Below are 22166 nucleotides of genomic sequence, written 5' to 3' on the forward strand. Positions count from 1 at the left end.
AACTGAGTATCACTGTATTTAAACTTGGTTTGTTTAATTTTTTTGGAACTCAAGCTAAGTATCACGGCATGCACTTATATTTATAATAAAAGCATTTCTAATAAAATCATTTCCCATAGAAGCTTATCAAATAAAGTATAGAAGTAATACTGTGAAAGGATGAAAACTTGTAGCTTGTTTAATTAGCTTGTAAGAACGAAACTCGGTATTTCAACATAATCACCGAATGAAGAATGAAATTTTGTAGCTTGTTGGATGATGAAAGTTTTCCCTATTACTTTATAGACGACAATCAGGGAAAATTTTGTTGTGCGATCGTCGTATGCCACAAAAATTAAAGGAAATTTTTTATAGGATGACAATATAAGATCATCAATGCTTTATGGTACGAAATGTTAGGCAATCAAAAAATAACACGTGCAAAATATGAATGTAGCTAAGATGAGAATGCGTTGATGGATATGTGGGCACACAAGAAATGATAGGATTAAGAATGAGGATATCCGAGATAAAGTAGGAGTGACCGCAATTGAAGATAAGATGAGAGAAAATCGGAACTGAAGACCTAAAGTGCTCCAGTTAGAAGATGTGACTATGAGACAAGCTCAAGTCAAAAGAGGTAGAGAAAGACCTAGGAAGACTTGTAAAGAAACTTTAAAAAAAATATGGAGTACTTGGAGTTAACAGAAAACTTGGAGAAAAACAGAGCTCAGTGACGTTTTGAGATTTATATAGCCAACTACACTTAGTAGATAAGGGTTCGTTATTGTTGTTGGATAACGAAAGTTGTTCATGTTGCAGTCAACTGATGGGGCTTGATGAGTCAATTTCATATTATATATTTTACCCTATTCTTAGTATGTTTTGGTAATTATTTTGGTAGAATTTTGATACTTAATTTATATTTTTAATATAGGACATTCGACTTCCTCTGGAACAAAACATAGTCAAATGGACGAATTTTGAAGCAATTCTAGTTGGAGGACGTTTGTGAGTCAGTTAGCTTGATTGTAAGAAAATATCAGATTTTATTACCAAGCGATGATTTTTTGGCAACAAAATAAAGGAGCAATGCGCGGTGTTGGAATAGTGATGTTTTGGGCTTGAATTGCGTTTTTGGAGCACAAGATGACCTCATATGGGTTCGTGGCTTTCTGGAGATGTGTTCAGAACGTCCTGATCTTCAAAATAAGTTATCATGGGCCGAATTTGGAGGATATTTGAGGCTAAAACGTGGCTGGACAAGTACTTGCCAGATTATCTTAGCTTAATTAGGACTTTATTTTCTAAGTTATTTTATTTTATTATTCTTAGTTTCCTAGTTGGAAGACAAAGAGTAATTGCTAGGATTCTTGGAGATTTTCTATGTTAAGGTGTTTTTATTCCTTTTATTCTTAATAATATTTTCTATGATTTCAATTATTCCTTTTGCTAGGGCGAAGCCTTGAGCCTTAGCATGAATATGTGATTTTTATTTAATTGCTTATGATTAATTGCATGCATACTTTGAATTATTAATCACCATGATTAAAACTATCTAATTATCTTAATGCCTGATCACCATTAGGATCTTTAGAAAAGTAATTTGATGCAATTTTGGTCGGAAGGTTCCTTGAAATTGGCGCTGGCTTCTTGTGGTTAATAATTGTAATTTCACTTTAGGTGAACACCACGTCTTAAGGGTTGCATGGTTTTTCAAAGGGTTTTCATAAAACTTAATGAGTCTCTCATGTTCATATTTGATCCGAACGTCCAGACGGATTGCACGTTAGATATACATTATATGGTGAAACCCTAGTGTTTTTATAAATTGGTATTTTAAAAACTGTTTCTTTTTCTTTCAACTTTACTATTGCAGATTGTTTTATTTTTATTAATTAAATTCATTTTATTAAATTAGGTCATAAAAATTAATCATCTCAAATTTCTATTTTACAATAATTAATTGGAATTTGGTTTGCTTAGAATTATTTAGTAATCCTTATGGAGAACGACCTTGCAAGAACCGTTTTTACTACAATAACCTTGTCATTCTTGCAAGTAATATATGAGTTTTTAACCCTTTTACGTGTGTAGTAAAACCCCTATCAGGGCTCATATGCAAAAGCTATATATATAGACCTTTCGTTGCTACTAGTTTTATATTTATGTGATGCTCGTGCAGTGTATGTGCTTGCGCACAAAGAAATGCGTGAGTTCTTGGATAACTATAAATCGACAACAAGGCCTAAATATTGCGGATTTGGCTCTGGTGTTCAATTTTGAACATAACTCTGCCTTTTTTAAGTGAATAGCCTCAGGAACAAGACACAATATTTTGCAATTACATATGGGCATTTTTGGCGAAATTTTATCGTTTACTAGCCTCCAAACGACATTTAGTTTTGAGGATGTTTTTAGTATTTTGTTATTTTCGCATTTTTCATTTCTATTACAGTTCCTGGCAAGCCTAGGGTTGTAATTCATGAGTTGAGGTTTTCTCGTGGATTCTAACTTAAACTATTTCGTTTCGTATTCCTGATGAACTTATCATGTTATCAGTAACTAACAAGAGGTTTATTTATTTATTTTTGGTCAAACTAAACAGAAAGTTTAGTAACAATTTTTGCAATGTAGATATAAAAGAATTGTGGAATAATTATACTGCAATCTGATTACATCAAAACGTGCACAAATTTAGGGCATGACTTTCTCGCACTAATAACTAAAATGTTGTTGTATATGGATAATAGCGTAAACCAATATCAATTCTCGCACTAGTTTTTGGATTCGTGTCTCCCATTCTCAGCGGCTCCTTATCAAAGAGCCACTGCTGATCGTCACACTCACTAGTGTTTTGAGTCTCCAAGGGAGGAGGAACCCAATTCGTAATTAGCTCTCGGAATAGCAACTCGATCTGCATGGAACTGCTTTCCGTTTGTCTGCTAGAGAGCGCTTGATTGAGACGCGGTTTCTTCAGTTGAAGAAGACATGCAAAGAGATTATCAGTGTCTGCATTGTTATCCCTTGTCTTCCTCTTGCTGGTCTTATCATTCTTTCTCTCTCTTTCGGCCTTCTCCTTTCGTGTGTCCATCATCTGCAGAGTACTACATGATGCGGACATCATTGTCAAACCTTTTAACTAAGGAACTAGATGGAAGAAGAAAGGAAATAATCGGGTCTTAATTTCTACTTTGTAGTTGCTTTGGTTTATGCCCTTGGAGCATACTGCTTTGTTGTTATATATAGTTTCCTATTTTCTTTCTTGATTGTAAAGGGATTTGTTCTACTTTCCTATTTCCAATTGGTTTAGGATTTGTTTTTCCAATTTCTAATTGGATTAGGATTTTTTTTTCTTCTCAAAAGATAGATTTTGTTAGATTAGCCATCGACAGAGTTTGAACCCATGCCGTCATGTAATGGCTCAACACTTTTTCACCAGTGCAAACACTCTAAAAGTAGAAAAACTGTGCGTTTTTTACACAAATTAAGATTTAGATCTTTTGAGTACTCATTCTTAATGTCTTAGAAGTGTATTATATGTGTAAAGGGCCACTTGTGGATTAAGATTTATGAGAAACAAAATTTTAGTTGTGTAACAAAAATTGGCCATGTAAAATACCATGAGAAAATTTTTGACAAAAAGAGAAACCATGAGAAAAATAAGTTGCTTAATTAATAAAGGAAACCTACCTTAATCAGTTGTATTAGGGTTTGTCCACCTACACCATTCCACAAGTTACCCGGTGGAGGGGACGGCATGCACCGAGACATTGATTTGTGTTTAGGGCTGTAAACGAACCAAGTCGAACTGAATATCACTACACTTAAGCTTGGTTTGTATAATTTTTTTCGAGCTCAAGCTTAGGATCACGGCATGCAAGTTTCATGATGTTTATAATAAAAGCATTTCGAATAAAATCATTTCCCATAAAAGCTCATCAAATAAATTATAGAAGTAATAGTGTGAGGATGGAAACATGCAGCTTGTTTAATTAGCTTGCCAGAAACTCTGTTTTTCAATATAATCACCAAATGAGAGAATGAAATTTTGTAGCTTGTTGGACGATGAAAGTTTTCCTTATTACTTTATAGGACGACAATAAGTGACCATTGAAATTCAACGATCAAGACTAATTTAACTTTAAAAAATCTAAAAATTATCATTTAAAAAAAATAATAATTAAAACCATTAAAAAAAAAAACTGAAATAGGATATGGGTGATGGTGCTGCTACCCTTTTGGTTTTTGCGGGGAAAGAGGTGAGGTGGAAACGTCCAAACTATGGGACATTGAAGTTCAATTGTGATGGGGCATGGTGTGGGCAATCAGTGAAAGGTGGTTACGGATATGTGTTGAGAGACTTTGCAGGTTTGTTGAAGATGGTTGGCGGGGAGGGGGGGGTGGTTTTTTTCATAGTGCAGCCATGGCATAAGCTGCTGCTGACCGTGCGGCGCTGGTGGTAGGAAGCGAACTGGGATGTGAGAAGGTGGAGATTGAATCAGATGCTCTTGCTCTTATTCAAATGATTCAAGGAGTTTGTTCGGTGGATGCTACTTTTGATTGTTTCATTTATGATATTAAGTCCTTGGCATCTCAAATAGGAGAGGTGAAGTTCTTGTTCGTTAAGCGGAGTGGTGATCTTGCTGCTCACGCTGTGGCTTCATATGTCACCGTACATAGTGGCTTTTTTTTTAGGATGTCCTTGGCCTTGAATTTCTTTTTAACCTGTAAATGTAAACGTTTCAATTAAAATCTAATAAAGTTTACATTTTGACAAAAAAAAAAAACTGATATGGTTCAAACTTTAAAAATCTTACAAAGTTGAATACACATGTTCTAACATTTTAGGGCTAAACCTAATTATTTTTTGGCTAAATAGCCAAAATGGTTCCTGAAATTTGTATAATCAATAAAAATGTCCATGAGATTGAAAATTAATAGAAATGATCTCTAAGATTGTCCACCATCCATGATTTTGGTCATTCCGTTAAAAAAATTTTGGGCAATTTTCAAAGCTTCGTAACTTAATCGATTCTGAACCAATTCGACCCATAATATATCAAAATGAAGATAAGAAAGTGTAGAAGAAGATTATACATATTTGGAAGCCCAATGGTTTCCCAATATGACCGGAAAATAGCTTGAAAAGTGACTGGTTCGTGGGGAAATTGGAAAAATTGCCGGAAACTGGGTAAAATTTAAACATTAGTAACTTCTTCAATACTCAACGAAATGGAGTGATTCAAAAACGAAAATCATACTTCTCGATGAGAGGAAGTGAATGGTACATTTCTCGATGGCTAACTCACCGTAGTTTGACTGGAAAACGGATCGAAAGTGGCTAACCATTTTCAAGTTAGCCTAATTATTTTTTCAACTCTTTTGCCCAAAAAGAAAAATCCCAAACGGTGTCAATAGTCACCTCATGATATCGCCAAATGAACGGCCACGATCAACCTTCATAAAACATTCTCTGAGAGAGAGAGGACATCCGAAGTGAGTCGACTCAGTTTTGAAAGAGAGAGTCCGCGGAACCTCTGAACCACTAGCCAATCCATGTCAATGGTATGTTCATCTTTATCGTATTTTCTTCCCCTTTCCCACCGCCTCTCTGTTCCCTAGGGTTCCTCCATTATTTCCTACCAGCCACAGAACTTCAATCGCGTTGAGTAGTTCTACTATTTCATCAATTTACCCCTTTGAATTGTCCCTACTGTTAATCGTCCGCGCTGGAAATCTTTGGTTTTCAGACCAATTCTAATTGATTTTGGACTTTGTATTGTTCAAATCTTATCTGGGTCGTGTAATCGGTAGATTTCACTCTGTTCGTGTAGAACACGAATCAAGAAGCTCAATTTTCCATCTGGGTTTCTCTGGTTTCAGTCTGTTAAGATTATCGGGAGATTTAGGTGCTTTTTCACTCGATTGGGGCTTGTTGCTTGTTCGTTGCCCTAATGGACGACCACGAGGTTGATTTTTCGAACCAGGAGGTGTTTTCGTCTGCAAACATGGGCGGTGAACTTGCGAGTAGTTGCTCAATGGACACCTTCTTTGATGACCTGCTTAAGGACACTCACGCTTGCACTCACACCCACACTTGCAACCCACCTGGCCCCGATTACTCCCACACACACACTTGCTTTCATGTCCACACTAAAATTGTGTCTTCAGCGAGTGAAGACAAGGCTGATGATACTTGTGAGTCTGGTGAAAAGAAATCAAAGAAGCAGCCTTTGGGTAATAAGGTAGCAGTTCGTAAGTACCGCGAGAATAAGAAGGCGCGGGTTAAGTTGTTGGAGGCTGAAGTTGTGAATTTGAGAGCTGAGAATCGGCAGTTGGTGATGAGGTTGCAGGGTCAGCCTGCATTGGAGGCTGAGATTGCTAGGCTCAAGTGTTTGCTTGTAGACATTCGAGGAAGGATTGAAGGAGAAATTGGGTCTTTTCCATATCAGAAATCAGTGAATCCGAGCCTGCCCAAGCCAAATATGCCCAATGCCTTTTTTATGAATCCATGTAATGTCCAGTGTGATGATCAGCTTTACTGCCCTCATCCAGGGATGGATGGGAAATGTGGAGATGGTGCAATGATGAATGGGCAGGATTTTAACGGCTGTGATTTTGAGAGTCTTCAGTGTTTGGTTAATCAGGATGGAGGAGCCAAGGAGCTTCCTGGATGTGGGCCTGGAAATGAGGCGTCGAATGTAAATTCATCTGGCACAAGCAAGAGGAAAAGTAAGACATTAGATCTCTTAGCCTTTTGAACTGTATGGACTCATGGTTATGACTATTTTGCATTTGTCAGTTGGTTAATCGGAGTTATTTTCTAACTTTTCAGTTATTTATGTTATCTGATATTTGTTGCCTGTTCTGATGTTTTAGTTGGGTTCTTTGTAAGCATTTTAGGTGGGATTTATGTTTTAACCATGAGAAATTTTGAATCTTTATACACAGAACTTGGCTTGTGAGTCTTTTACGCCTGCATCGTATATATGGTTCTTGTGCACTACATCTAGTCACAAAGGATTAATTTCATTGAGGTAGATGGACAAGTCATTGTATATATGAACAAAACAAATCCTCCATAATAATTTCGTAGTTGCAAAATATGCATGAACCCTTTGTGACCTAACTTAATTATGAACCAAACCAGTAGTATTTACTTTACTAATTTTCTTTCTCCCGTGCGAGTTGCTGAAGATTATTCTTTTGTTGTCCATGAAATTAATGGACCTTGAAACAGCTGTTCGGAACTTGGAAGTGTGCAATCTTTTAACTGACTATTATGGTCTGTCATTTTAGGAAGGACTCGAGCCGCAGCAGCAAACTGAAAAAATCAGGAAGGAAGCATTGACATTGTCCTGAAGAGTACATTTATCATCATGCAATAAGTAGTTCTTCGAACTGCAGCATCAGCTTTCGTTCAGGTCGTTTTGTACTTTTTTTTTTTTTTTTTTTTTTTCAATTTTTCTATTACTTGAACCATATGTTAGGTCCTTGTAACGGGTATGGTTTATCAATGTCAAGCTGAAGTTTTGCTGGATTCACTGCTAGTATCCTTCAAGTTTGATTTAAGTTTGCATGTCCTTTAGTGATGTAAACTTAGATGATGTGTAGCCGGTGAAACTTATGGCAGAGCAACTTAACGGTTTTCTATGAAACTCAAATTTTTTTTTCTCTTATCCTTCTACTACCTTTAGGCTACTGATGTGTCAGTCAAATTACTTCCGGCTCATGTTGTTTTGCCGAGTTTCATTTGAATCTGCTATAAGTAGTTCTCATTTAGTCATTCCTTCTCTTTCTAAGCCACGTGAATTCTTGATTGCTGAATTACAGAACATAGAGAGGGTGGCATGTGATTCCCTTCATGTTTCAGTACTATGAGCTGCGAGCAGGTGAGTGTTGATTTAGTGTTTCTCTGCACCAAATAAGTTAATAGAGCTAGGGTTTTGGTAAAAAGGAACAAAGTATAAATTTCTGTCGGGAAAGAAGCTTTTTGTTCTAGCTCTTTTTTTTTTTTTTTTTTTCTTTTCCAATTGATTCATGTCATCCACAATTGGTGAGTGACTAGTGGGCAAATTTCACAGTTATTGCGCTTTGAGTGATGCATCTGCCATCTGGCCATTGCGAAGGTCAGTGGAAACCCTATTTCCACCATTGGCGTAAAGATGACAATGGCAAGGACGGGGATGTCTGTAGGTTGATTGCCTGCCTTTCGATGGTCAGTCAAATGATGAAAAGAATGTGCGTATGCTAACCAACCCACCCATTAAACTGATTGTGAATTTCGTACAGTTCTTTTTCATCTATACTATGAGTTGGTGTACCGTGATATCTCAGTAACGTGATTTTCATCACGAGGAACCGAGCATTATAAAATTTCTTCTTTTTATTTCTGTTATTTTCAGATGATTGATTCGTAAATGAGGGGAAAGGATTCAAAGTGATGGAAAAGATGATATTTTGAGAGTAATTGCTAGGAAGAAGATTGTTAGATTTTTATTCATGTTGGTCTTCATAGAAGGGGAGATGTTTGGCATCTTTCCTGACAGGGACGGCAACGGCCTTCGCTTCAGGCTTACCAACTCAAGTCGGATGGGATTAGATATTATCGGTGTCGGAAATTACTGTGAAGATGTGCATCTTTTGTTGGTTCGTACAAGGATAATTGCTTTGGGGCCAGGTCTTTAGCTTTCGACAAGGGGCCATGGTTTATAAAGTAGATGCTTCATTTTTCATGTAAAGTCCGAAAACAACTTTAGATTCGGAAGTTTACCAGCCGAATTGAGGAGTGAGGTTGAATAACCTTGGGACGACCTTTGGCGTCTCCTCAGGGCAAGAATTTGAGCCTCGCAATCACTAGCCAATATGCTTTTGTCCCACGCGTGGTGGAACCACACTAATCCACCGTGAAGCGTAAATGAACGAACGATATTAACCAAGTAAGCTATAAGATCCTCGTAGCACTATGCTACGTATTGTTTCTTGATTATGGATGTAGAATGAAAAGAAAACGAGTTGAAGATTTATTAGAGTTTGCCAAACCAATTATACAACAGTAATTTCTGAAGCTACATTCTCTTCTACCCCCATAATCTATCTCTAGAAAGTCTTAACACGGCTCCTAACAAGAGCTTCTTACAGGACAAAGAGAACCGAAAATTATCTTCAAGTTCACGGTCGAGTTTTTCTGATTAGACATTGGAAGGTTGGACTTGCACAACATCGTCGTCGCCAGATATGCTGTCAGCAATCTGCCAAACCTGAACAGTGTTGTCTTCAGCAACACTTGGTATGACCCATGGCTCGTACGAGAAATCCGATATCTTTGCTTTGTGACCGTCGTGTGTGAAGAGAAGTTCTGGTGGCCCGTCATCGCCATCTCCCTCTGCCTGCTCCTCCCCAACCCTAAAAATGCATCACCGCGTAAAACAACCACAAATTTGAAGTTTTTAATCCTAAGAAATAAACTAAATAATCCCATTGCAATCAAATGGAATATGTTGAAGTGAAAATAACCTAGAAGATGAACATAAACAATAGCATTTCTAGCAAAAACAATATGTGAAATCGAGTACCTGTTGAGGTCCCAAACCATCAACCTCCTGTCGTGAGCGAAAGATGCCAACACGGTTTCATGATTAGGATCCCATTCAACCTGGAACACCTCTTCCCTGCAAGGGAAGAAACAAATACAGGATTAGGAGTCTTGGTTTACTGGCGTGGCCTGCAATCGCAAATATATGTAAAACGATAAAGCCCCAATAATATGTTTCTTGGACATGAGAAGACTATATCCAAATACATAACTATGCATTGATTAATTCAAAATTTAGGGTTCAAAATCTAATATGTTTTTTGGAATTTCTACTGCACAATATATTAAGAATCTATGTAAGTGCAGACAAGCTGTAAACTTAACTGCCTCACTTGAAACAAACAATTGAGAATTAGTAAATAGTAGATTCAGGAATCAGACTACTCAAACATCACAAACAGGATATTGGTTTTGTACTTCAGACCCAAAAGAGTTCATAAAAAACTTGCCAATCGTGTCATCATAGAGAGTATGTATCATTATATAATATCGGTACCTTCGACAAGAAAACATGATGGTAGTATTACACATTCTACAAGGAGGAGCGGGCATAGGAAGCTTACCCATGGCTACTCAGAACATGCAATGGAATGGTCAGCTTTCTCATATCGAACAGACCAACAGTGGTGTCAGAAGATGCTGTGGCCAAAATCCGTTCATTATATGGATTGAAAGAAAGAGAGTTTACCTGAGATCATCAAACAAATGAGAATGGAAATTTAGAGAATAGTGCCCGACGTGAAGCCTTAAACGAAATACTTCTTTTTAAGGGTTAGTAATTCGGGAAGGTGAAATCTTACAAACATATTGAAAAGCCACAATCATATATGTGAAGTTGTTTAAAGTTGCGGTCACCTCTTTCTCATGAGCTTTGACACAATCCTGTGTTTGGTCAGTGCGCATGTCCCATATCATCAACTGACAATCATCCCCAACGGATCCGAACAGATTCTCATTCTTCGGATGCCATGAAACATCTCCAACCACACACACTTTCATGACGCTAAAAACGGACATTCACAACTCACACATTAAAAACACTGAACACCTAATAGAAACTCGAAAAACTCCTATCAAGAACTACAAGTTTATAGCCCCAAATTTACCTCATAAACATGGATTGGATCAAGCACTTTCTCTTGAGCCGATGCAGAAACACCCCACAAGCAAATTTTATAATCATATGAACCACTCAAAAGGTAACCCTCCTTCAAAGAGCTCCATGACAGGCCATACCCTTCTTTGTCATGGCCCCTTAACCTCAAATCAGGATCACAGGCCTCATCTTGATGCTTCTTTCCTTCTTGTTTGGAACAATCAAACACATAACATCAGCACCGCTGGTCTTTGCACCCACGATAGTCGACTTCTGAGGCATCCACCGTGCCCTATTCACTTCCCCAAAGACACGAATCTTCTGCGTTATTTCCACATATAACCACACCAAGCATAAATGCAAGCATTTCCAGCAGAAATTTTAACATACAGTTGGTGCCCACAAAATAATTCTCAAAGCTTGAGATTACCCACGACTCATTTCTTCAAATTAATAAGAACCGACTTCATATTCTGGAAATTATAAGTAATAATTGGTACTGAGAAATTACTTCTCCAAATGAGAGTAAAGGAAAGGACCGATCTTTCAGTACCTTAGGCACCACTGATAAGTTTGATTGTCCTTTTCATTGTAGGACTCTATTACTTAGGATTGTTTTTGTTTTCAATAAGTTCCTATTATGTAGGAAGACTAGTTCTACGTAGACTATTTCCTCATGCACGTTACCACTTTCTGTTAGTGTGGATCGTGGGCTGTTTTTTAGGGTTTCGTTAACTATGTAAGGCTATATAATAGCAAACGTTTCTATTCAATAAATAAGTCATTCTCCCAGTTTGCTTGAGTCAGTTGCAGTATTGCTCTTGGTATTTTTGTTCTGGTTCCCAACAAACTGGTATCAGAGCCCCTCACTGGGGCCTGAGAACCGGAAAGCTGCAGCTTTTGAGTGACTTCAAACACAAGAGAGAAAGAGAGGAAAAATGACTTCTGAAGGAAGCTTTGTGCAGCCTTCCATTCCACGTTTTGATGGTCATTATGACCATTGGAGCATGCTCATGGAAAATTTCCTTCGCAGCAAGGAGTATTGGAGCTTGATTGAAACTAGTTATGAAGAACCAGCAAAGGGGTCGCAACCTATATCAGAAGCACGACAGAAAGAGCTTGATGCAATGAAACTCAAGGATCTCAAAGCAAAAAACTATCTTTTCCAGGCAATTGATAGGAGCATCCAAGAGACAATGTTGGAAAAGGACACCTCCAAGAAGATCTGGGATTCCATGAAGACGAAATATGAAGGAAATGCACGAGTGAAGCGCTCAACTCTTCAAGCCCTACGGAGAGACTTTGAGACACTTGAGATGAAGGTTAGTGAAACGATCACTAACTATTTTGCTAGAGTGATGACAGTAGCAAACAAGATGAGAGTGTATGGGGAGCCTATGACTGACGTCACGATCTGTGAAAAAATCCTGCGGTCTCTCACGGACAAATTTAATTATATAGTTTGTTCGATTGAGGAATCTAGGGACTTGGATGCAATTACCATTGATGAGCTTCAAAGCTCGCACACTGTACATGAGCAAAAGTTTCACAGAAGCAGTAGTGTGGAGCAAGCTCTGAAGGCAACAACTGATGCCAAAACTGAGGGAGGTTTCAACAATCATAGAGGACGAGGGCGTGGAAGAAGTAACTATAGAGGACGAGGATGTGGAAGAGGAGGCCAAGAGGTGTTCAACAAGGATACGGTGGAATGCTATAAGTGTCATAATCTTGGACACTTCCAGTATGAATGTCCTAAATAGGATAAGGAAGCTAATTATGCAGAAGTGAATGAAGAAGATATGTTGTTAATGTCATATGTTGAGGTATATGAACGGACTGATGCTTGGTTTCTCGACTCCGGATGTTCCAACCATATGTGTGGCAATCGAGATATCTTCACAAACCTAGATGAAAGCTTTGTTCATTCAGTTAAATTGGGGAACAACAGTAGGATGAATGTGGTTGGCAAGGGAAGTGTCTCGTTGGTTTTAAATGGAATCAATCATGTTGTCAATGAGGTGTACTATGTTCCAGAGCTCAAAAACAATCTCTTGAGCATAGGACAACTTCAAGAAAGGGGCTTGGCTATATTAATTAAAGAAGGAGCCTACAAAATATATCATCCGACTAAGGGTCTGATTATTCAGACTAAGATGAGTAAGAACAGGATGTTTATACTGCTAGCTCAGACTCCAGTCTCTACAAGTGCCCCACCAGAAAGGTGTCTTCACACAAGCTCGCAGGATCCCTTTTATCTTTGGCATCGAAGATATGGTCACCTAAGCTATAAGGGATTGAGAACGTTGCAACAGAAGAGGATGGTTTGTGGACTTCCTCAGCTTCAAACCTCAAATATCACATGCACAGACTGCATTCAAGGTAAACAGCATCGTAATGACATGCCAACAAGAAGTACGTGGAGAGCAAGTCAGCCTTTGGAGCTCATTCATGCAGACATCTGTAGACCCATCTCTCCCATATCAAATAGTGGAATGAGGTATATTTTATGTTTTATTGATGATTTTAGTCGTAAAACGTGGGTGTACTTGTTGACCGCAAAGAGTGAGGCACTGCATTGCTTCCAGTTTTTCAAAAGAATGGTGGAAAAGGAGAAAGGGCTAAGTGTCAAGTGTCTACGGACAGATAGAGGGGGTGAATTCACCTCAATTGAATTCACTAATTTTTGCAAAGAAAATGGAATCCAGAGGCAGTTAACCACTGCCTACACGCCGCAACAAAACGGAGTGGCTGAAAGGAAAAATCGAACTGTCATGAATATGGTTCGTTCTATGTTGTCTGATAAGAAGCTCCCAAAAATGTTCTGGCCAGAGGCAGTGAACTGGACTATCTATGTTCTGAATAGATGTCCCACATTATCAGTGAAGGATATCACTCCACAAGAGGCTTGGAGTGGAGTAAAACCCTCAGTCGAGCATTTCCGCGTCTTTGGAAACTTAGCACATGTTCACGTTCCAGATGTCAAGCGAGGTAAATTAAATGATAAAAGTTTTCCTTGTGTTTTATTGGGAGTTAGTGAGGAGTCCAAGGGATATAGATTGTTTGATCCTATAGCCAAGAAAATTGTTGTGAGCAGGGATGTTATTTTTTAGGAAGAAAAACAGTGGGATTGGAATGTGAGTTATGAGGGACAGGTCATGTTAGATTTAGAATGGGGAGAAAATGAAGAAAACAGTGAGGGAGAAGAAAGGGTGAGTGAAAATGAAGATGAAAATGGCAGTGGGGTTAGAGAAGAAAGAAATGTGGGTGAGAGCAGTGAAGACACACAGGGTTATGAGGAGAGAAGTTTTAATGAACTTGGCGAGGATGAAGGGAGGGTTTATGAAGGAAAAGTCAGACGCCCTCCTTCTTACTTAAGTGATTATGTCACTGGAGAAGGGCTAAGTGATGACGAGGTACACATGATTCAAATCGTGCCAACCAAAGATCCTCTCTATTTTGAAGAAGCAGTGAAAGAAGAGAAATGGAAGCAAGCTATGGACAGTGAGATCAGCTCCATAGATAAGAATAGAACATGGTCTTTAAGTGAGTTGCCGACTGGAGCAAAAAAGATTGGAGTCAAATGGGTCTACAAGACCAAGTACAACGAACATGGGAAGATTGACAAGCACAAAGCACGTCTAGTAGCCAAAGGCTACTCACAGAAGCATGGCATAGACTACACAGAGGTCTTCACACCAGTGGCAAGAATGGACACGGTGAGGATGATTATCGCCTTGGCAGCACAAAAGGGTTGGAGGATTTTCCAATTAGATGTCAAGTCAGCATTCCTTCATTGAGAGCTGAGTGAAGAGGTCTATATTGAGCAACCAAGGGGTTACGAGAAGGAAGGAAGGGAGCACTTGGTCTACAAGCTACACAAAGCATTGTATGCATTAAAACAAGCTCCACGAGCTTGGTTTAGTCGGATCGAGGCTCATTTTATCAAGGAAGGTTTTCAGAAATGTGACAATGAGCAAACTTTGTTCACAAAGAAGAATGAAGCAGGAAAGATCATCATTGTAAGTATTTACGTTGATGATTTAATTTTTACTGGTAATGACAAAGACATGATGTGTGAATTCAAAAGGTCCATGTTGAGAGAATTTGATATGACTGATTTGGGAAGCATGAGATTTTTTTCTTGGCATTGAAGTACTTCAAAGAACATATGGTATTTTCATATATCAAAAAAAATATGCCCTGGAGGTTCTAAAGAGATTTGGAATGTTGGAAAGTAATGAAGTAAGCAGCCCGATTGTCCCAGGTTTTAAGATCAGTAAGGATGAGAATGGAATTACTGTGGATGAGACACACTTTAAGCAATTGGTGGGAAGCTTAATGTATCTCACTGCCACAAGACCAGACATGATGTTCGTCACCAGTCTCTTGAGTAGATTTATGGAAAGACCAACTGAGCTTCATCTACAGGCTGCAAAGAGAGCTCTTCGATATTTAAAGGGGACGGTGAATTATGGTATTCAGTACAAGAAAGGTGGAGATGATGGACTGTTTGCTTTCACAGATAGTGATTATGCAGGAGATGTGGAGGATAGGAAGAGCACCAGTGGTTATGTGTTCTTGCTAAGTTCGGGTGCTGTGACATGGAGTTCAAAGAAGCAGCCTATTGTTACACTGTCTACTACAGAAGCAGAATTTGTAGCAGCTGCAGTGTGTGCATGTCAAGCAATATAGATGAAGAAGGTGCTGAAGGAGCTTGAGTACAACAATGAGGAGTGTACTCTAATTAGATGTGATAACATTTCAACCATTAAGCTGTCAAAGAATCCAGTGATGCATGGTCGCAGTAAACATATTGACGTGAGATATCATTTTTTGAGGAATCTCACAAAGGAGGGTTTGATTGCTTTGATTCACTGTGGGAGCGAGGATCAGGTGGCAGACATAATGACCAAGCCGTTAAAGGTTGATGCTTTCCAGAAACTTCGAAATATGCTAGGGGTTTGCGAGATTGTTAGTATAAACTAACTGTTTGATGACAGTAAGTTTAAGGGAGGGATTGATAAGTTTGATTGTCCTTTTCATTGTAGGACTCTATTACTTAGGATTGTTTTTGTTTTCAATAAGTTCCTATTATGTAGAAAGACTAGTTCTACGTAGACTATTTCCTCATGCACGTTACCACTTTCTGTTAGTGTGGATCGTGGGCTGTTTTTTAGGGTTTCGTTAATTATGTAAGGCTATATAATAGCAAACGTTTCTATTCAATAAATAAGTCATTCTCCCAGTTTGCTTGAGGCAGTTGCAGTATTGCTCTTGGTATTTTTGTTCTGGTTCCCAACAACCACAGGGTCATTTTCGGAAATGGCGCCAAAGTTGGGTTGGGATGTGGGTAGGAGGGCATCGGCGACCATGAGAAAGTTGGGGTAGTCATCGGAGGTGTGGGTCCCGAGAACGAGCTTGTGGGCAGCGAGAGATGGGTCGGTGTGGGGCTACGGCGCCGAGGGAGCCTAGTGGACAGTGAGAGACGGCCATTCGAGAGGGTGAGAGATGATGAGGTCGTAGAGGAAAGGGCTGTTCTTCTTCCAAACCGTGTACTCTTCCTCTAAGACAGCCGATTCTTGGTCCTGGTCTTCCGCCATGGCTGCGGCAGTCAATTCGAGCTCTTTCGCTTTTTCTGCTTCTTTCTTATTTTCCCGCCAAATGTTGGTCTAAGCGAAGGAGAGACTCAAGAGAGTGTTGGGAAATGTCAAGGGTTTATAGGGGAACGGGGAAGAAAATTGGCCTTTTGATGGGCTTTTTATCTGGGCTGGTAAATTTGTATGCGGTCTTTTTTGTAGCCTAGCAATAGAAGCCCATAATTTTCTTATGGTTACAAGGGAAAACTATTTTTGTAAGGACCATTATGAGATTTACAATTGTCAACGATTGTACGTCGGTCATAAACAACTGATGCTAGCATATTCTTATGTTGGTACTTGATAGTTGGTAACTAGTGTTTTTGTGAAGTATGGTTTGAAGGATAATGTTCTCTTCATAGTTGTGTTTTTTATTTTTTTATTTTTTTGAGAGAAACAATAGTAGCAAATTGATTCTAAGGCCAAAGACAGCCGTGAGGGGCAGTACAAGGGAAATTACATAACATCCTCCACAAGGAGGTCAATAATGAAACTAGGAGGGTGGTCAAGCCATTCAAGATGGCTGCCAACGTTTAGACTGAACCCAGCTATCCAATGAGCAACTGTGTTGGCTTGACGGCGAACATGGCACAAAGTTTTTCAAATTTTAAATAGCTTTCTTGTTATTTTAAGACAAAGTAATGCTAAAAAAGAAAACCAAAAAGTTAAAACCTTATCCCCATCATCACTTACACACACAAAAAATAATATTCATTTTGATTTTTCAGAAAGAGTCAAACGAAAGATAAGAAAAATAAAGTGGTGAGTTACTTGGTTATGACTAGGAAACTTAACAGTCGACCACACTCTAGTCCATGGTGGTTCCTCAACGACCGTAAAACCATTACCATTTTCCGTACAAAAATTTATAAACACCACAAGTTGCTCTTTTTTTTTTAAACACCATAAGTTGCTCACGTGAGCTAGTTTATTGCGTGAAAGAGCAGAACTGTAGAAGAAGAAAAAATAGATGTGAAAATGAAGGTTAGATCAGTGTATGTGATTTATGAGTGAAACTGAATATTTCCTACACAACTATAAGACGTCATGTATTTTAATTTTTATCCATGCAATTCTACATTGATATTACTCGATATGAAAGTCGTAAGAGTTAGACAATCCTACCAAGATTTTATTTTATTTTATTTTTTTTACCGGACAATGTTATCTATTTATCTACATAAATTAGTACCTCACACCTATATATATATATGTATGTATGTATGTATGTATGTATGTATATTATATTAGCAGCCACAAGAGTTGCTTGTCTTGAGCGGAATTGGCTTGTGTGCGTGGTGGGGTGGGGCGCACAGACACTTGAGCCCCAAGATAGGGGCGGTTGGAAGTCAATCGCATATAATATTCTCCCCGATAAATTTCGATGACTCGTGTTATTTGGGACGATGTTTGAATTTAGATAAAAGGTTACGTCCTACTTTCGTCAAGCATATTAATTTAGTTTAAAGTCAGTGATGTGATGATAATTGATGATTTAAAGACTGAATTCCAGCACTTGATAACGAAGTGCCATCTGCAATTGCCACCATACAAGTTTTGCTCGTTTCAATTAAGTAATGATCATGGCTGCAAGTGCCTTGTGTGTTTCTAAGGTGACAAACAACTTGCGCACCTCCTTTCAATCATTCTTCCTAAATATTTCAACAGAGGAATGATGCAAATGGCCAAAATTATTGTGTAAAGACTTAACACGTCGACACGCACTAGCAGAACTACGAATAAACCAGATTGGTCACAGACCTACCCTAACTTTTTTCTCAGGTTCAAAATTTTAGTATTATGTATGCCTTTGAGTTTTTTCGTGGGCTCGGAGCTTCAATGGAGTTCACTGTAGAGGAGGCTGGAGACTGGAGGCTGCAGCCATGGGAGCTTTGAGGAGCAGCGAGAGAGGTTGATAAACCTGGGTCTCTTTTTTATTCTTTGAAGCTTGCCATTTGATTTCACACAATTGCTTTTTTATTATATTATTTTTACTATCTATTGGAGATTTTTTTTTACCCTTCTATTTTTGTCTCGCCTTAATGAAAAATTTAGAAAATAATTTTCACATACATTTTTGCTTCTTTTACACATTCTTATATATTTATGTCCGTTAATTCATTTTTAATTAACAGTCATAAATAAATATAGTGTAGAAAGAAGGAAAAAAAAAAATTGAAAATCACTTTGCAAAATTTTTGAATCCCTCACTTATTATGAGGGTCGTAATATCACAAGTTTAGATCGCGGGTTTGTGGATTAATTCGAAGAATGGGGATGACGAGGAAGACACTATTTAAGACTCAAATGAAAATTGTTCGAAGCAAGATATGCCGAAATCTTCTAAAATAAATAGAGCGTGTTGGGCCACTTCTAGACATACTGGCTCCACCACTGTTGACACGATGCTATCAACTTACTTAGGCTTTTTAGCCAAAATGCTCTCTAAGATTTGCATAACTTCTCACTTTGGTCCATGAGATTTGAAATCAATAGAAGTAATCTCTGAGTTTGTCCACTATCAATCATTTTGGACATTTCATGAAAAATATACATTAAATAAATCTTAAATGATAAATATACTCTTAATTTTGGTCAAATCATTTGGTCCATTGTTGATTAAAGGCCCAATCTGATAAATGGTCCATGTGATAACAAGGTAATTGGAAGGTAGCCTTGTAGTAAAAAAAATTAGGATTTAAATCCTCATGGTCCTAGTCCATTAGCAAATTTAATCCAAAAGTAATTTTTTTGTTAAATGTCTGTTAATTAAAGGATAAACATGTACTTTAACTTGTGCACCTTCTTCTTCCTCGCCTCTCTAGCCTCTCTGTTACATACACTCCGCGGGATCAAACATATAGCGTCTGAAACACTGTTGCTCTCTCTGCTACAATTCCTAGTTGCATTAAATGAATGTATTTTCTTTCTTATTTTTGTCCTTGTAGATTCAAGAACCCAGAGACAAAACAAATAAAAAATAAATCGGTACATAGTTTCTCAGCACCCAAACAGTAGAAATTAAATCAAATCCCAGAACAAAAAAAAAAAAAATATATATATCCTTTGAGGGTTAGGAGCTCTTCGCTTGTCGGAGTGGCAGTGTTGGTGCTGCGTCTTTTCCCAGGTGTATTCGTGACTAAATTATGTTCATCATTTGATTCATAAATGTATGGAGCCAATATACAACCTAGCCATTATTATTTTATGGCGAGCCTCTTTGTCTTTGTGTTGGCGAGCAATACAAGTTTAGTTTTACTGCGTAAAACAAAAACAAAGAGTTTGAAGTTTCGTTTCCGTCGTTAACAAGCGGAGGTGGGGGCAGCTGGTTTGGGTGAAGAAGAAGAAGAGGGTTTGAAGAAGGCATTGATCTTTGATTGCATTGCATGAATACATTGGATTTGAATTGAATTGGATCTGATTTTACTGAGCTTCCATCATTTGATTTTAACGTACATTTTATCCCTAAATTTAATTGACATTTAACGGAAAAATTACTTTTCGACTAAATTTGTTAACAGACTAATATCACGAGGGTTTAAATCCTAATTTTTTTACCACGAGAGCTATGTTCCGATTAGGCCTTTATTAAATTAAGGGTATTTTTATCATTTTGGTCATTCTTTAATATAATTTTTGAAGCAATTATCAAAATAATTGATGGTGTACAAACTCAGATACTACTTTTATTAATCTGAAACTTTAGATACCAAAGTAATGAGCTATTCAAATGTCAGTAACCATTTTTGACTAAAAAGCCACTTAATCTATAATACTGTGTTTAAGTTTAATGATCCGAACTTTTAACTTTTGATCGGTAATCATTTAGGCATATTATTAGTTTATAATCAATTTTGATATACAAAGACCAACATATAGCCAATTTCATAAATTTTGATTTATCAACAAACCAAAAAGGAAATTGAAAAAAACAGGGCAACAACTCATGACATTGGCGTACTCCAAAATAATTAACCAAAATTCCAAGTCGATTCCACAAATGTCACGTGCAAAGTGACACCTCACATGACAGTGCAGGAGGCGGGGTTTTCATCACTGAACGCCGTGGTGTAACGCACTTCCGTCGAGCTCGCACGAGCCAGGTTCCCCATCTGCGGGTCCTCCACGTTCCGCACGTACCCGGACGGCGCCTTCCTGTCGTACACTCCCGCGGCGTAAGGGTGCGCCACGACGTCGTACGCGACGTAGGGCCAGAACTCCACCCTCTTCCCCGTCCGATGCGCGACACGGGCAAGAACCTTGCCGGGGTCCACGTATCCGACGACCGTCAGCTTGTGGGCCTTGCGCTCCACGTCCACCTGCGTCACGCCCCTCATTCCCTCCACCGATCTCTTCACCTTCCGCTCGCATCCTTCGCAGTCCATCTTCACCTTGATCTCCACCGTCTGACCAAAACAAAACAGTTCAACGTTTAAGTTAACTAGTATGCGTGACATTGTACACGTGGCGATTGAGAATGGATTTTACTCGGTACTGTTCTTGTAGAATCCAGCTCAAAAGAGTTAAAAATGCCAAAACCACTTGTCAGATCCATTGGCGGAGCCAGGTTAAGGGCTGCCCTGAGTTGTAGCACAGGTAGCTTTCAATGAAAAATAAAATTTTACATGTAATTTTAATTTATTTTTGAATGTAGTCCATTAAATATTTAATCATTAATCCGAATTCTCTAGGTTTAACTATTAAAATTATGTAATATAGTTTACAAACCATCTTTTTATCTTACATCATTTTTCTTATCGCTTCTTGTATATGTAAAAGTTTAGATTTTTTTAAGTTTAGCATGTATTTGTTTAATTACAAATTTTTTTGGCTCACCTTGTGAATTTTTTTTTAAACTAGCTGATACTATGAAAAATATGGTATCAAGTTTCTTTATTTATAAAGATTTAAAATTTTAAGCTAGCCCACTTGGTAAAAAATTCTTAGCTTCGCCATTGGTTAGATCTCTTAAATCAGAAAAAAATACTGAGATTCGGCTATGCGTCGTTTCACCTTGTTCTTTCAAAAGAAAAAAAAAAAAGATAAAACTCTTGAAAGGAAAATCTTGAATTACCTGGAATTGCCTGGTTCTCTTGAGCCTGGATCTCGCACTTGAGCAATCAAATAGATTCGAAAAATGATCCAAAACACCCATTTTCAGCCCTTCTGGATTTCCAACAAACTTTGCACAACAGAAATATGTTTAGAATATCTGATAAGGACTCAAAAATATCTCAAAAGCTTTTGATTTTGGAATGGGACACAAGTTAGCAGAGTCGAGGGGGTTTGCTCCACTTTTATAAGCAAAACCCTCTTGGATATTTTATATTTTAAAAATAATCTGGGTTGTCCGCAAGGACCACCAGAAGCAAAGATATTTTAATGTGACCGGTACACGGGATGATACATCATGTATAACTAAACAATGGTGGGATATGTGTGCTAAAAAATAAAATTTCCTACCATTCCTATTAAAACACGTTGTATACCACTTGTATTCCCGTCACAACTAAAAATTTCTTCATCAAAAGATCTCGGTCATCAGTTGCTGTTGGCTAAAAGGGTTTTCATCGATCTGCGTCGCGACACGTGTACCTTAGGCTCCGCTGTCGATAATTTGGTGGGGGCGACTGCGTCGATGACGGACAAGGAAAGCCATGCACCGACCGTGCACGGTGTTATGAGTGAGGCCCACACTCCAATCCGGAATGGGTGGTGGGGTCAATCTGATGTGGGAGGATGGGACCCCACAGGCTACAGCATGAGCGAGCGAGTATTCAAACCTGTTGAGGACACAATGGGGAAGTGGATATTTCACGGTAAGTTTCACGACAGTTTGCATGAGTTCGAACTCCGA

At 38.3% G+C, this 22166-nt stretch overlaps 2 protein-coding genes and 1 pseudogene across 5 annotated transcripts; 1 reads left to right on the plus strand and 2 right to left on the minus strand.

The window, feature by feature from the left end:
* The first annotated feature begins 5428 nt into the window (after positions 1 to 5428).
* Positions 5429 to 9038, plus strand: LOC137729059 (basic leucine zipper 23). Of its 3 annotated transcripts, none has more exons than XR_011067961.2 (5): positions 5429 to 6714; positions 7282 to 7406; positions 7816 to 7874; positions 8067 to 8223; positions 8388 to 9038. XR_011067961.2 is itself a non-coding variant. In XM_068467881.2 (2 exons), exons 1-2 carry the CDS (start codon positions 5937 to 5939, stop codon positions 7308 to 7310), a joined length of 807 nt encoding a protein of 268 aa, XP_068323982.2. In that variant the 5' UTR covers positions 5429 to 5936; the 3' UTR covers positions 7311 to 7526. The 3 variants fall into 3 exon arrangements, 1 of the variants encoding a protein (XP_068323982.2); XR_015952596.1 differs by having other exon boundaries at positions 5491 to 6714; positions 7286 to 7406; XM_068467881.2 differs by lacking the exons at positions 7816 to 7874; positions 8067 to 8223; positions 8388 to 9038 and having other exon boundaries at positions 7282 to 7526.
* A 6-nt stretch (positions 9039 to 9044) lies between these two features.
* LOC137728246 (WD-40 repeat-containing protein MSI3-like) lies at positions 9045 to 16355 on the minus strand (annotated as a pseudogene). Its single transcript, XR_015952597.1, has 7 exons — positions 15980 to 16355; positions 12644 to 12651; positions 10684 to 11013; positions 10433 to 10580; positions 10141 to 10265; positions 9558 to 9653; positions 9045 to 9387 (listed from the first exon to the last, which is right to left on the minus strand). The product of XR_015952597.1 is annotated as a WD-40 repeat-containing protein MSI3-like (transcript).
* Positions 16356 to 20185: 3830 nt separating this feature from the next.
* LOC137727252 (heavy metal-associated isoprenylated plant protein 26-like) lies at positions 20186 to 21593 on the minus strand. The gene is made up of 2 exons (XM_068466107.2): positions 21384 to 21593; positions 20186 to 20715 (listed from the first exon to the last, which is right to left on the minus strand). Exons 1-2 carry the CDS (start codon positions 21462 to 21464, stop codon positions 20332 to 20334), a joined length of 465 nt encoding a protein of 154 aa, XP_068322208.2. The 5' UTR covers positions 21465 to 21593; the 3' UTR covers positions 20186 to 20331.
* Between the last annotated feature and the right edge of the window lie 573 nt (positions 21594 to 22166).

This window comes from Pyrus communis, chromosome 10, assembly GCF_041283825.1.
Source record: "Pyrus communis isolate YQ-2024b chromosome 10, ASM4128382v1, whole genome shotgun sequence".
NCBI classification, from domain to species: domain Eukaryota; kingdom Viridiplantae; phylum Streptophyta; class Magnoliopsida; order Rosales; family Rosaceae; genus Pyrus; species Pyrus communis.